We start from the raw sequence: 14,811 nt of genomic DNA, 5'->3' as shown, positions 1-14,811 counted from the left end.
TTTACTCGGATGCGATTGAGCCAATGCGTCCTCGACATGTTTTACCAGGACAATCTGCGATCGGCGAGAACTGTTCCGGACCGGCACAGTGATGTATGAGAGCAGTAAGCGTTCGTCTGAGGAGGTTGTAGAGCAGGTCCTTCAGGGTTTGAAGACGTAGATGGGGGAGTAGCGGAGGAGAGATAATGGTCGAAGATGGGCACGATAATAGAGGGAGATGTCGTATGTAGTGTCTGCGAGACAGACTGAAGGAGAAGAGAGTGGTTATAACTGCGGTGGAGCGAGTTATATACAAGACCAAAGGAACGTACCTTGCAGGCAAAAATCAATATCCATGCACTAGCATCCTCAACCCCGTCTAACTCCGCCGCCATCAACGCCAGGACTCTGTCCCTCGCCTTCGTTCTCAACCGTCGTAACACTGATGCCCATACTTCCGCAGCTGCACGCTGGACTTCATGGTTACATTTGGGAAGGGCAGCGTGAAAAGAGAACCATGTCTGGTGCAGAAGGTCGAGGTGGATGGATGGAATCAGGAGGTAGCGGAAGAGAGAGGCCAGTGTTGCGAGGAGGGAAGTGAGCACGGATGCGGGGAGTGGGCGGGGGAGGTACGAGAGGAGGGTGTGGAGGAGGGACGGGTAGAGAGGCGAAAGGGTTGTGCGGAGGTCATGTGCGAGTTTTTGGAGGAGGCTGGTTTTGTAGGTGAGAAGAAGGGTGAAAGGAAGAGAAGGGAAACACACGCACTCAAGAAGACTCGGAAGTGCTTCGGAATCTGCAAAATCGAGAGCGGCCTGCCAGTGCTGCATGATGTCTCTCCAGTTATGGAGGAGCAAGGGCATGGAAGCGGAGAGAGGACTCTGCCTTGTTGGCAAATTGGACAAACGCGGGGGACAGATTGAGTTGTCGCCATTGCTGGAGGGAATTGTAAAAGTGGGATTCGTTGTTCTGAGATGGAATAGGACGGTTTGGGCCATTCGTCCGACGATGTACTACTGCATGCAAGTGGACTCACGGCTATGTCATGATCGAATTTGCTAGTGAGCTGAAGTGCAGAGGGAAGGTGGACGTGTTTTAGGGACTCCGTGTGGGATTGGTACTGGCAATATTGGTCTACGGTGGCAACGACGAGGGGGAGACTCTCTCACCTTGAAGCGCTTCACTCTCTGGACAACGTCGAGATCATCCATCGCATCCGTTCGACTTGGACGCACTCAGCTGTAGTAAGTCAGTTTATCTCGAAAAAATTGGCAGGTGGCGGTGCGTGGGACCTGCAAATTTTGGGTCGGCCTCCCAGCCACAGCGGCGGGGACGGCCGTTCGGAGTGTCTGATGCCTCGTGACGGCGCTGGCGTCGTCGATCGTGGCAGGCTGCATCTGCAAATTGCTTAGTGCTCTAAGAGCACCGTTAGAGCGCTTAGCATCAGTAATAGTGCGTGCCGAGCTCTCAAACAATTCAAAAACTGTCTGAAGCGCATGCTGTAATTCGACCGTCTTGCAGATGTAGATAGTTTTCGGCTGAACTGCTTCTTTGCTAGTATACTGAGCTCAGAGCTGTCTAATACATTGTATAGTACAGTGCATTTGTGTTCGTCAAGTCAGTTCAAATTGGACTGTTGGCTCTGTGCTCGTCGTACAATACATATGTCACCTTCGGGTGCTGAAGTTGAAGTGACTTGAAGTGCTGAGTACTGCATACTGAGTGTCCGTGTATTAGTCGTGCCCTGCTACCGTAATACCGTAAAGGCTACGCGTCGCAGCGCCTGGCACACAGGACCTCGACAGCGACCTCAAGGGTCTTTCCCATTCGGTGCGTCTGCATTTTCTACCGGCTCATCTGTGAATCTGGCCAGCCCAGTTGCAAATGTGTGTGCCAATTTCCCCTTGTAAAGTGACTTTACACCACTTTACAATTACTTCCAGTACTTTACTGCTCGAACTGGCTTGTCACCTCGAGGCATCAACATCACACTGACATAAGCAGTAAGGGCAGGTTTGGGTTACTGCATCTCCCCGCTCTGTGTAGCCTTCCCCTTCCCTCCAAAGCCCATTCGAGTCATCCCCTGACATCTCCCAACCTTTGTTGCCTGCATCAGTGGCCTGTTTGTGGTGAGTATCTGCCAGCAAGCATTTCAGTGTTTTACATCCAACAGTTCCAAGCATGCTCACTAGCTGGAGCACACCCCCAAGATCTGACTTGATTCATCCCTCAGTGAGCTCTTTCATCAGTCACCAGTGCCTCCACTGATGGTTTTGAAACATAGATTGCCTGTATTGAAGTACATCCATTCTCACACCATGGTCCTAGGCACTCAACTGGCCAGTAGGCTGATCTTGTATTTGTCAGCTGGGTGTTGGCCTATGCCTATGTCAACTGGCTTTGTCTTGTGACCCTGTCTGGTGATGATGGAGGTGTTTAATTGCTTACTAGTAGGATTCAATGCTAGGTCACTACTCTATCATCCATGGTCCATATTGTCCATTGCAGATGACACATCACCCTAGTGCATGGATGCATTCACTAATTAACATGTTTTCATGGCATCAAGCTGGTACAGGACAATTGCATGAAATGGACACTATCTTTTGTCATCTTTCTGCTATCTCTTGCATGTTGCTTCACCCTTACTTCATCTTTGATGGACCAGACTGTCCCCAACTCAAGAGGGGAAAAGACATTGTGGGTTCAACCTTCCCATGTCTCCTTGTGCAGCACTTTCAAGAATTACTGATGGCATTTGGCTTCAACTGGCACATGGTAAGTTGTTTGCTATGTATGCTGTGTCACATCTCAACAGGTGCTAACATGACTCATCAGGCCCCAGGAGAGGCAGATGTGGAGCTCACAAATCTTCAATCCTATGGACTAATTGAGGCTGTTGTGACACCATACAATGACATGCTACTGTTTGGCATGACCTGCATTATATGCAGGTGAGTTGTTCATTCAAATATTGGTGCAACCAACCAACTCTAGAAATAGCAGTACCCCTTACTCTACCAGGTACAAAGACATTCTAGTTTACTCCTCCAAAGACATAGAAAATGGCATTGGTCTTGAATTGGGGGACCTCTATCTGATTTTGTTGATGAGCAGTGTGGACACTGAGGTATGTGCCATCCCCTGCACACTGAAGGTGCCATCCAGTCTCATTTAATTTGTAGACAGGCAATTGGTGGTGCAGCATGGATGTTGCCTGTTGGCTGGCAAAATATGGCTTTGGAAGGAGTCTCTTGTGAGCTGCTGCTGCACTCCAGTTTGCTGAGTTCATGAGCTTCATTTCCAAGTGGTGTGACAGCATCTGTGAGGTGCTAAGAACAGATCCTCAACAGTTCCTTGGATGTAGACACTATGAACTTGCCTGCATCATCACGGAGGAGTGCATTGAGTTCCCTGACCCCACTGTCCTGGCAATGTATCTTTTACCTCTTACCTCATGGTTGGACAATGGACACCCTTCTGTTACCATTGTGATGTCTCACAAACCTGATCTCACATCCCTGGTGGAATTTTGTTTGCAGCACCTTGACTGGCCACTGGATGTCATTCAGTCCAGATTGGCAGATGCTTGTGCTGGTGCCACCATACACACACTTCTACAGGTAAGTTCTACAATTATAAACATGTCCACCCTGCCTCATCATCCACCATACCCAGCTGCCAGGCAATGTCAATGGTGAGAGACTGTGACATGATCTTCAAGTCACAGGCTACTTCAACAAGTTGCTGTCCTCACCCACATACAAGCTCTCTGTTCCAATCCAACCCCTTGCAACATCAGGTGAGAAGAGTGATGGTGATCCATTCTATGACATGGAGATTGCAGCAGTCATGTTGGAATATTTGAGGCCTGACTTAGTGTTGGGCTCTGTCTGTCCAACTTCCCCATTGCCTAGTGTGGAGCTTGCAGATGAGAATGTGGATGCCTAAGGATACATTGTGTCTCAAAGCTGGAATTGATGATCCCATGAACAAGGGCTAGTCAGGCTTACTACACACTCTTTGTAGCATCATATCAGCTTGTGAGTAGCATGCTACATGCACTTTTTAATCCATCCCTTACAACCCATGGGTAGAGACATGCTTCAACTTTGCTCATGACTATAGTCTGGTTGTTATGGTTAACATGTGATATACACAAAAGAGCTCAGAGGAAGACAACATCCTATGGATAACTGTTCAATTTTTCAGGCAGCAGAGTGTAGAAGGCAAGCATACACTGTGAGACCATTTGGCTTCCTCCATTGATATTAAGCCTCATGATATCTGTCCTGACTTAGCCAGTATCCCATATTGTTGAAGATGAAGATGTAGATGTTCATGTCACCTGCCATTTGGTTAACAGCTTTTGGCTCTCTGCATTGGCCAAAACTGTGTCTGCATTGTCTTAGCTCCCAATGGAGCATGTATACACCCTATCAGTCAAAGATGTCCACATTTGCAACAGTAAACAACTTTCAGCTTTCCACATCAGCCAAAACTATATCCATGTCATCTTAGCCAGGGTACTCCCTGATGGAACACATCCACCCTATCATTGAAGACAATGTCACCTGTGTTTAGTAAGTAAATTCCAGCTCTCCCTGCTAACCAAAAACCATGTCTGCATTGCCTTCATCAGGGTACTCCTTGATGGAGCACCTACATACCCTATTGTCAATGATGATGTTTCAGTCACATTTGTGTCACCCACCATTTGATCAGCAATTATCAGCTCTCTATGCCAACCAAAAATCATGTTCACATTGTCTTAGCTGGGGTATCCCTTGATGGAGCAAGTACATACCCTATTGTCAAAGATGACAATGTTCACATTTGTGTCACCCACTGTTTGGTAAAATAATTTTCAGCTTTCCACATCAGCTAAAACCATGTTTATATTGTCTTAGCTGGGGCACCTCTTGATGGAGCATGTACATTTTGCCAATATTAGAATTGTTTTAGTCCACTTCAATGATGCCCACAGTATTCATCTATGTCACCCTCCCTCTCACTGATGTCACTATGGTACAGTCCACAGTCACCCTCCTTCAGTCCCACATCTTTGCAGTACTTACCAACTAGTCCACCCCTCTAGCCCCTTGTCTGCTAACTACAACACAGCAAGGCAGCTGCATCACTGACAAATGCCACCCACCCTTGATTGAATTCACCAACCAGCCTGTGGTATTTATACAATGTATCATTGAAAATGAAGATATTTGCAGTTCATGTCACCTGCCATTTGGTAAACAAATGTTGGCTCTGGAATGGGTCATCAGCACTGCTGACAGATGAGGTGCCATGATTGACTTCAAGGGTGAAACCTAATTACACTTGCATGTATTTTCACTAGTATCATAAATCCTTGTTCATTACACTTGGTGGCATGCATGTACCTCGCATCAGATTTATCTATTGTATCCTTCTAGTGAGAATTTTGGCGAGTGGGTCATGAGGTGGCAAAACTGATTTCATGGACAACTATATCAATATTCAAGATAAGTCCAATAAAAAAAGGGTGTTGATGTGCTACATTTTCTATAAGTAATCTAGCTAGCCATGACCTCCCTAGATTGCTTTGCTTTTCACAAGTTCTGTTATTGTCAATCATCAGAGGGAATTTGTGAGGAACTTGCAACATGATTGACTTATGCTCAAGCTCTGCCATGGCATCAGACAATATCTCCTCCTGCATCTTCTCATCCCTGAGATCAGATGTAACCCTTTCAATGGTAGTTTTTGCAAGCTCAACCTGCTTGCTCTCCTTCAGCTGTTGCTCATAGTGCACCCAGCTGTCCAGGATGGTCTTGAGCTTGGATGCCAGTGCAACCTTTTGACAGTAGATAAACACTTCTGCCTCCAACCAGGCAGTTTCCTATAGTTATATCACATCAGAACTGACCATACCCCAACCTTCGAAATGGGAAAGAGCCCCTGCATCAGTGACATGATGTCCTTTGTCTGTTTGACAGAGCAGATGCAGTCTTTTACAGCCTGAGTATGTTTGGCACATGAGTTTTCCAAAGTGGTCTTGACATGCTTGATAGCAACACAATGTCCCCTGTTTAACAGAGCTGATGCAGTCTTTTACAGCCTGAGTATGTTTGGCATGCGAGTTTTCCAAAGTGGTCTTGACACATTTGATGTGGCTGTTGACCTAGTCACAATCAGGCCCACTGATAAGCTAGGCACATGATTATCAATGTATGTGACAGCATATTAACAGAACCACATACCTTGGCAATGTAAGCAAGGAGGATGGATGTCCCTGCTGTGACCACAGTTTCCTCATTCACAACATAGACTTCTTGAGAGATGGCCATAGCAGGAACACCAGTACCAAGGATTGCAGTGCCAGCCTCAATGATGAGGTTTGGGGAGGATGGGAGGGGATTTACAATTTATGAAGCATGCTCAGAAGGAGGGGGATTTGATGTGCTGTAGCAAGTAGGCCAGTACTGAGGATTGCAGTGCCAGTCTCAGTGATGATTGATGAGGTTTGGCAAGGATGGGAGGGGATTTGATGTGCTGTAGCAGGAAGGCCAGTACTGAGGAGATTTTTGGGGGACAAGAAGGAATTTATGGTTTCTGAAGCACACTCAGAAAGAAGGGAATTCAAATATGCTTGTGACACTGCTGGAGGTGAGATCAACAGCCAACATGGCTTGGTTTGATAGTTGGACTGAGGAAATGTACACATTAATCATGTGGGTGACAGTGGGCACTGTGTGTCAACACAGCTTCAAGGCAAACTGTGAGTAAAACCATTAGCAGATGTAGATGTAGATGAATCAACCAAATGCCTTGTGTATTCAGTGCAATCCTGGGTGCCAATGTGATGCTTTGTAGACAGAACCAGAAATATCTAGTTATAGCTGCACCATATTTACACTAGTCCTCAGAATTCATCACACTTCGTAGTATATGTATTGCAAATAACTAGGTGACATTGTTGCTGCTAGCCTTAGACTTGTGACATCACAACTCCCACATTGCCACATCCAATCAGTTTATGACTGGTAACTGGATATCCTGTCATGATGGTCAGACAGAAGGCATCTGGGACCAAGCATGCCATGTTGTCCCCAGACAAGCCCAAAAAGAGGGCAAGGGTATCCACTGCAAAAGAACTACCTAGCTTGCATACTGCCCACCAAATTAAAGAAGCTGGCAAAGAAACTCACCTTTGGGCAGCCAAGACAAGAGTGGCATACTCAGGACACATCCACCAAGCATGCTCATGGCTGCAGAGCCATTTTCCAGAGGAGGGGATGCCACCAACTTTGAATCACACTGGAGAGGACTCTGAAATCTACAGTGATCCAAATTTTAAGAATGCATTTGAGCATGTGTCAAATAGGTGCTCAGATAAAGCATTAGCCCTTTACCTTTCATTGAGAGGGTTCCAAGAAAATAGCAGCCAAAGCACCATTGACAGTGTTCAAGTGGGATTCAAGATGTTGTGGGACAAAGTATGCATGGTGTGATTGCTCAGTTTGTGTTGATGCTCATAGACTAATACCTTTGGCATAGTGATGGTGCAACATTCTGTGGGAAGTGGCATCACAATGATGTCCATCACTGATGGGAAGGCAACCTGGTCCTGTCAGCAGAAGTTGATGACATCATGGCATCTATCAGACACAGAGTTAGTTCTGAAGGAGCTGAATGGAAGCACTTGGGTGCCATGAAGAAGGAATACATGGATAAGATACTTGCCTGGTCAGAATCACTTTGTCCACTTGACACCCTGCTTCAATACATTCATCTCACAACATTAGGCTACAAAGCACTGCCATCAGGTGAGTCCTTGAACAGGAAAGTGAAGTTAACAGTCACACAGCACCTCGAACACCTTGCCTTTAGTGCTGTTGTGTTTATGCTTTGGATGGGGTAAGTACTGGCAGGCAGTTTGACCAACAACATTTTTGATCATGGTTTATGACAGGAACTACAAGCTGAAACTAAAGTGTGGGGATGTCAAGCTTGACAAGACTGTTGTAGATGGCATGTTCATGAAATACCTTTGAGGCGAGGAACTCTCCCTCACTGTTAGTGAGTGCAATGCTTACTTTGAGATCCACCTAACAAACCATAAGGGATGGCAGAGAAAGTTAGATAAGGGAATGAGGGAAGCTGACCTATGAAGTCTGTCTTTATATCCATCTGCACATATCCCATTTTATCTGATCTCCTTTCATTGGTACCTTACCAGGCAATCACTACAAGATTTATCCATGCCTAGATATGGGCAAGGCATGTGATGCCCTCCTGTGCCTCATGTCCTGGATGAAATGGGTCAAACTTGTCCATCTTGGCCAACTGATGGCTGAAGAGGTTTTTTTTCCCCCATGATTGGCACAAATGGCATGCTGCAACTGGGTGAGCCACTTTCCCATGACATGATCCAAAAATGGATCAACAAGGTAGTGGTGGGGTCCAGAATTCCCAGAACATTCACAATGCATTGCTACTGTTGTGGTGGAGCACAATACTGCTTCATGTTTGTGCCAGTGGGGCAGTGATGGACCCTTGCACAGGTCTGGTGGGGGATGGGCTGAAGGTGAGCAGGTGAGTACTTCATCCTCCTTCCTATCTGGGTGTGTAGTAAAGTCAACCAACTCCTTGCCTTTCACTCCACATGACTACACAGCATGACACACTGATGTGCTACCTCCTTGATGAGTTGAATTGCTATGAAAATGACCACAGCAATGCACTGCAACCAGTCCTGCATGAAGGTGATTGTTCACTTGCAGGCAAAGCTGTGCTTGTCTGGCCAGTGTCCACTGAGGCACTCAATATGGCACTGTAGGAATTGGGATTTAAGAGTGTGAAGACTGGGTGATGGATTATCTGAGGGGATGAGTAAGCCAAAGGGGCTTCTATAACCTGGGACTGGATCCTGGTAGTTGTCTGAAGGCTTCTATGGCTGTCTTGGTGCAGGGAACAACCTGCTTGAACTCATCTCTCATCTGTGGTAACTCATCTATTAATTTTAAAGGAAAAAACCATACACAAGTAGCACTACTGCTGACTAAGCAATCAAAAATGCGAAATCCAAGTGCAACTTGTAGAAAAAAGTATCTAGAATGAAAATGAAGTAAAATGAGCAAAATAAGGCAATTCCCCTGGTAGGGAAATTACATTCCCTACAGTGCATGCATCAATAACAGCTGACATGGCAGTGCTACACATGGATGTGATCAGGGAGGCTGGAGAACAGTAGATTATGCTGCAGCTGTTGCAATGTGGGAAGAATGATGGATGAGATTGGAATAAAGACAGTGCAGGGAGCAGGGAGGAATGATCCATATGCTTCATCAAGAGGGGAGACTGAAATAACCACATAAGACCTTTCTAACCAAGTGACAGACCTGAGGTGACCAAAAAACATCCTTCTGGAAGTCATACTGACAAGGAGAACACACTGACCAAGCTGCATGGGATGAGATGGGGCTGACAATGATGGGATGAACTGGGGAGCTTCAGGACAGAAGCTGGTGGGAATGCCTGGCAGATATACATAGCCACTGTCTCTGGCAAATGAGACAAGTGAGATGATTGATGAAGAGGTGGCCATGGTTGATGGACTTAGTGAAATGAGCATCTGATGGATGGAGTGCTGTAGATATGCATAGGGTGTGAGGATCCTCTCCAAATTTGGAAGGCAGAATCGCATGGCTGAGCACTTTAAGTGAGTGTGACAACAGAGTTGATATCTTTGGAAATGGTGGAGATATGACAAATACTGGACTGCTGTACACAGGCACTAAAAACTTTTAATGCACACTTAACTTGCTTCCTCTTTTCTCTTTAGCACTGATGACTCATTCTTGTGCAAAGCATGACTGTTCATGTCCAGCAGTCTTTCTATGCATGAGGCCTTTAGTCTTCATCTGCATGCATGGGCATTGTGCGCAGTGCGCAACTTGTCAACAAGTTAGGCAGAGTCAGCTGTAACCATGTCCACAACACCTTTGGTGTGTGACAATGGAACAGTAGATGATAGGGGCTTACACATTCAAGGAATGAAGATTCCTTACACCTGCAGGGGACTTAGATGCTGACTGTCCCTGGTCAGCCAAATGGCACAGAGTATGTAAATAGCTTGCCACATGGTGATAGCAAAGGTGTGGTGCCAAGGGTTTGAGAACACCAGAGGATTCCACATAGGAGTGAAGGAAGCATGGAGCCAAGGAATGCAAGAAGACCATTCAATGGTGTGTATGGGCATCTGGACCAATGACATAAGCACCTCATGGCCACTAAGTATATATTTGTTAGTGTGCAGCTCAAACCTTTGCATCAATTTGATTCTTTCCCCCCTTCCATCCATTGCTCTATCAATCCAACTCATCATGTCTGCCAGCCATGCCCCCTGACTCTCGCAACTCATATGTTCAACTACCCCTGACCCAGTTGAAGTGGAGAAGGCTGCACTCAAGGTGAGGTTTGTTGCTGCCTCCGCAGCTTTGGTTGCTGAGTGTCAAGTCCAGGCCTACTCCAACCAACTCCAATGATGGATGAGGCCTGGGGAGAGGTTCAGAAGCAAGTCTGACAGAAAGAGCAGAACTCCGACTGGTGGAGTGTTGGCAAGAACGAAGTCCACCAAAGGTAGGGGTGGAGCGAAGTGAGGGCATTGGGTTTAGCTCATGCACTACCCCCTTGCACAATCTCAGCCCTCATATTTCAGAGGGGGAGTACAGATGGACAGTTGGAGGTAACTCTGACAGGCAGAAGATGGAGACAGAGGGAGTAGGAACTAAGTTGATATTCATACTGGAGAACAGCAGAGTACGGTACATGCTTTTATACTACCATGGAGGTACAGCAATTGGAATTGGAACTGACATATGGGGACTTGTAAAACTTCAAGTAAAACTTCCTAGATGACAAATGAAGGGTAGACAGAGGACATATGAATGGGTAACACAGAACATCCCAAAGAGGAACAATCCAGGTGCTAGACCATGTGGTGTGTGTGCTGTGGAGTCCCTGACCACATGCTGTCAGGGAGAAGTCCAAAGGGTAGTCACACAACTCCTCAGAGAATGGCCTGCATGGTCCAGTAGGAGGGCAGTACAAGTCTGACAGCAGTCAGAGCAGAGATGACTCATAAATGTCAGGGGGTGGGTGGAGTTGGTGTGGAGTGAGCAAATGACCAGTGGGAAGGGGTGCAGAGTGAGTGAGGACCTAGGATGAATGCACGGTCATGACACTGAGGCTAAGTGCCTCCTGGATGACAAGGAGGAATTCTGGGAGGAGAAGGTGATGTGGATGCATAGATGGGAGCAGAGGATGGTAAGTGTCCTACATCTTTGAGACTTGCAGTACTGACTGTCCTCTGGGGAGAAGTGTTCCCCCTCATCAAATGTGGGCAAGAGCTGGGGATCGACACCAAGATAGATGCTGCAGACAGGCCCACCATGGCAGAGGCTGACAAGGCTGATGAGGGGTGGGTGGCCAAGGAGATTGCATGTGGAAGGGCCAATGAAGACATGCAGATGGAGGAAGAGGTTGTGCAGGCTGTCAGTGAGCAAGGTGTGAGTGTTGCAGTGCTGGTGGCGACAGAGAAAATGTCACATGTTGAGGTAGTAGCCTGGCCAGTTCAAAAGGTAAGTGTGCAGTTCATATGGTGTGGTAGCAACTGATACTGGAGTCCAAAGCAATTGTGGCAGACTGTTGCAGAGAGCATGGACAAAGACAAGCTGAAGATCATTGTCCCACCCAGTTTGATTCTCCACAAGGTGCCCTGCACATGCTGTATGGTCAAAAACACCATGTGCATGGGTCCAGTCAGGCACACATGCAACAGCTGCATGCAGATGAAGCAGGGGTGTGAAAAGTTGACAAAGGCCATGGGAAAGAAGGCACAGGCAGGCACATTGGTCAGTAAGTGGTGACTTTACCTCAGGAGACTTGCAGCTGATGTCAAGTAGCACAGTCCTTGAAGGCTGTGAAGGCTGGCCTGTCCAAGAGGGCCACTGACGATGACACTTTGTGCTTGACAGTGAGCAGGAGAATAAGCTTCAGGAAAACTGCTTCAAAGCCAGTATTCACTTCCCAATTTGCATCCAACATCCACATGACTGTCCCCCCAAGACCCATGCCACTGCCCTCAGGAGCCAACTCAACCAACTGTGGATGTTGTGAGAAAGTGATGAACACATCCCAGAATGGTGGTTTGGCAAGCTGCCCAATGATTAGTGACAACAACAGCACATGCCAAATTGGATCTACCAAGAATTTCTGTCTGACATGGGGTGCATAATGCACTGACCCCATTGAGCCTGATATGTTGCAGACTGTGATACAGCTATCCAAGGTGCCAGATTTGCAGAGCCTAGGAAAAAGCATTATCCACTGTGCTTCCACAATGCACAACTGTGTCACCACCAAAGCCAAGGTAAGTGACTCTGGAGCAGCTAGTTCCCTTGCATACTAGAGAGCTTGCATGACAAGCATATGTGGGAGAAATGTCACACCACTAATAGATTGGTTGCCTGATTCAACATCTGTCAGAGCATCACAATCACTGGGGTGATACTTTCATCAATACAATTTGCTGTGTCCATGTTTTTAATCTATACATGCCAAAGTATTAACCATAGAGTATGGTGCATGTGTTGCTGATCACTGTTGCAACACTGCACAAAGCTGTTTCTCCACTGCAACACAAGACATCACAATGCCAATGAGATGCACTTCAGTCACCCCCCCCCCCCCCCCCCAGGGGACCTATTAGGTTCATATATTCTTATAGATGTATCCACCTAATAAGTGTCTTGGGCACTCCCAGTATCATGGGAGGGTTGCCAGACTGTACTCTGAGCTGAACTGGGGATCACTGGGAAGGAGTTATTTGGTCATATATGAATAAAGGAAATATCCAGTGCCAGATAGAAGGCCAGGAATGTGCAACCTGGTGGATCAGTAACATATCCCTCCCATGGGACCTGGAGTGAGAGAGGGTTTAGCTTCACCCTGACCTCCATACCAGTTTCCCCTTCACAGAAATGCACTAGTTAATGGGTGATTGGTTTGTTTATGATAGGATGAATGCCAGATTGGACCTCCACATTGTTCTCAGCTCTCACAGTACTGATTAGTTCCAGGACACATGGGGCATTGGTGGGGAAACAGTGCAGGAGATGACTTCCAGCAGGTTTCTGAAGAGACCAATGGTGCTGATAGTATATTCTATTGATTATACTATAGTATACACCAGCATTTGCTGAGGTTTCCCTGACAGAATGTCCCTGATGAGCCAGAATGTTGATTTCTTGACTTGTGTTACAGCAAGGAGGCTTAGGGGTGCAAAATCACTGTTTGGCATTGTTTGTTTGTTGACAAATCATCATTCAGTAGACCATGTAATACATTATGTAAGCATTGGTGAGCTTCTCACCATGTTTTATATGTGTTCCCAAGGACTACATCTCCACAGCAAATGTTGGGGAATCTCCAACCCAATCTGGTGATTCTCCAGGCCATGCTGGGGATTCTCCAACCCACCCTGGGGATTCTCCAAGGAATGCTGGGGATTCTCCAGACAATGTTGGGGATTCTCCAGGCAATGCTGGGGATTCTCCCACCTACTCTGGGGATTCTCCAGGCCACACTGGGGACTCTCCAACTCACTCTGGGGAATCTCCAGGCAATGTTGGTGAATCTCCAACCCACTCTGGAGATTCTCCAGGCAATGCTGGGGATTCTCCCACCCACTCTGGGGATTCCCCAAGGGATACTTAGGAATCTCCAGCCAATGTTAGGGAATCTCCAACCCACTCTGGGGATTCTCCAGGCCATGCTGGGGATTCTCCAGGCAATGCTGGGTTTTCTCCCACCTACTCTGGGGATTCTCCAGTCAATGCTGGGGATTTCCCACCCACTCTGTTATGTCCTGGGGATAGACACTGATGTATCTTTGTGTTACTTGTACCACTGGTCAGATGCTGTACCTCCCTCTTTCCTCTAGATTGTTTGAGCTTGTGCTAACTTCCATTCCATCCCAAATGTGCAATATAGTGCCACCCTAGAAGATTAATACCATGACTGCATTCTGCATGTTGTCCTCCACCTACAGTGGCTCATAAAATTGTCCCAATGTTTGCATGTTTTTCATTAATCATGGTGTAGCAGGTGAACTATCATTATTGAGTCCAAGGTGTTGGTGGACAGATTGAAGCAGCTGGTCATGGCTCTCTGATGAGCCATATTACATAATATTTGGATAGAAACTGATGACAGAATACCCAAATGAAAATGAGAGCTCATTGGGACAATTATGTAACTTCATGATATACTGGAGATGTAGTCCTTGGGAACACATATAAAACATGGTGAGAAGCTCACCAATGCTTACATAATGTATTACATGGTCTACTGAATGATGATTTGTCAACAAACAAACAATGCCAAACAGTGATTTTGCACCCCTAAGCCTCCTTGCTGTAACACAAGTCAAGAAATCAACATTCTGGCTCATCAGGGACATTCTGTCAGGGAAACCTCAGCAAATGCTGGTGTATACTATAGTATAATCAATAGAATATACTATCAGCACCATTGGTCTCTTCAGAAACCTGCTGGAAGTCATCTCCTGCACTGTTTCCCCACCAATGCCCCATGTGTCCTGGAACTAATCAGTACTGTGAGAGCTGAGAACAATGTGGAGGTCCAATCTGGCATTCATCCTATCATAAACAAACCAATCACCCATTAACTAGTGCATTTCTGTGAAGGGGAAACTGGTATGGAGGTCAGGGTGAAGCTAAACCCTCTCTCACTCCAGGTCCCATGGGAGGGATATGTTACTGATCCACCAGG

At 46.6% G+C, this 14,811-nt stretch overlaps 6 protein-coding genes across 6 annotated transcripts; 4 read left to right on the top strand and 2 right to left on the bottom strand.

Moving 5' to 3' along the window:
* Window positions 1–41: 41 nt before the first annotated feature.
* Window positions 42–839, bottom strand: F5J12DRAFT_896517 (uncharacterized protein; the record flags this gene model as incomplete). The annotated part of the gene is made up of 3 exons (XM_051747953.1): window positions 42–245; window positions 312–690; window positions 745–839. The coding sequence occupies 3 exons, from the start codon at window positions 837–839 to the stop codon at window positions 42–44; spliced, it is 678 nt and encodes a 225-aa protein (XP_051596307.1).
* A 1,768-nt stretch (window positions 840–2,607) lies between these two features.
* On the top strand, window positions 2,608–3,927 carry F5J12DRAFT_915123 (uncharacterized protein; the record flags this gene model as incomplete). Its single annotated transcript, XM_051749141.1, has 7 exons — window positions 2,608–2,754; window positions 2,815–2,930; window positions 3,001–3,106; window positions 3,166–3,195; window positions 3,255–3,599; window positions 3,655–3,673; window positions 3,707–3,927. The coding sequence occupies 7 exons, from the start codon at window positions 2,608–2,610 to the stop codon at window positions 3,925–3,927; spliced, it is 984 nt and encodes a 327-aa protein (XP_051596306.1).
* Window positions 3,928–5,428: 1,501 nt separating this feature from the next.
* On the bottom strand, window positions 5,429–6,380 carry F5J12DRAFT_726165 (uncharacterized protein; the record flags this gene model as incomplete). The annotated part of the gene is made up of 3 exons (XM_051741704.1): window positions 5,429–5,854; window positions 5,893–6,063; window positions 6,204–6,380. Coding segments are annotated over 3 exons (774 nt in total), but the record flags the coding sequence as incomplete, so codon positions are not given.
* Window positions 6,381–6,639: 259 nt separating this feature from the next.
* On the top strand, window positions 6,640–8,009 carry F5J12DRAFT_785638 (uncharacterized protein; the record flags this gene model as incomplete). The annotated part of the gene is made up of 6 exons (XM_051743270.1): window positions 6,640–6,733; window positions 6,901–6,922; window positions 7,028–7,451; window positions 7,494–7,584; window positions 7,782–7,872; window positions 7,928–8,009. The coding sequence occupies 6 exons, from the start codon at window positions 6,640–6,642 to the stop codon at window positions 8,007–8,009; spliced, it is 804 nt and encodes a 267-aa protein (XP_051596304.1).
* A 309-nt stretch (window positions 8,010–8,318) lies between these two features.
* On the top strand, window positions 8,319–8,504 carry F5J12DRAFT_726127 (uncharacterized protein; the record flags this gene model as incomplete). The annotated part of the gene is made up of 1 exon (XM_051741697.1): window positions 8,319–8,504. A coding segment is annotated over one exon (186 nt), but the record flags the coding sequence as incomplete, so codon positions are not given.
* Window positions 8,505–11,408: 2,904 nt separating this feature from the next.
* F5J12DRAFT_896514 (uncharacterized protein) lies at window positions 11,409–13,734 on the top strand (the record flags this gene model as incomplete). The annotated part of the gene is made up of 5 exons (XM_051747952.1): window positions 11,409–11,597; window positions 11,649–11,729; window positions 11,808–11,874; window positions 11,922–11,992; window positions 13,414–13,734. The coding sequence occupies 5 exons, from the start codon at window positions 11,409–11,411 to the stop codon at window positions 13,732–13,734; spliced, it is 729 nt and encodes a 242-aa protein (XP_051596302.1).
* Between the last annotated feature and the right edge of the window lie 1,077 nt (window positions 13,735–14,811).

Source organism: Pisolithus orientalis, assembly GCF_024613125.1.
Source record: "Pisolithus orientalis strain OTSU chromosome Unknown F5J12scaffold_40, whole genome shotgun sequence".
NCBI classification, from domain to species: domain Eukaryota; kingdom Fungi; phylum Basidiomycota; class Agaricomycetes; order Boletales; family Pisolithaceae; genus Pisolithus; species Pisolithus orientalis.
Note: the sequence above shows the minus strand (reverse complement) of the source record. Positions and strands in the feature narration are given on the sequence as shown.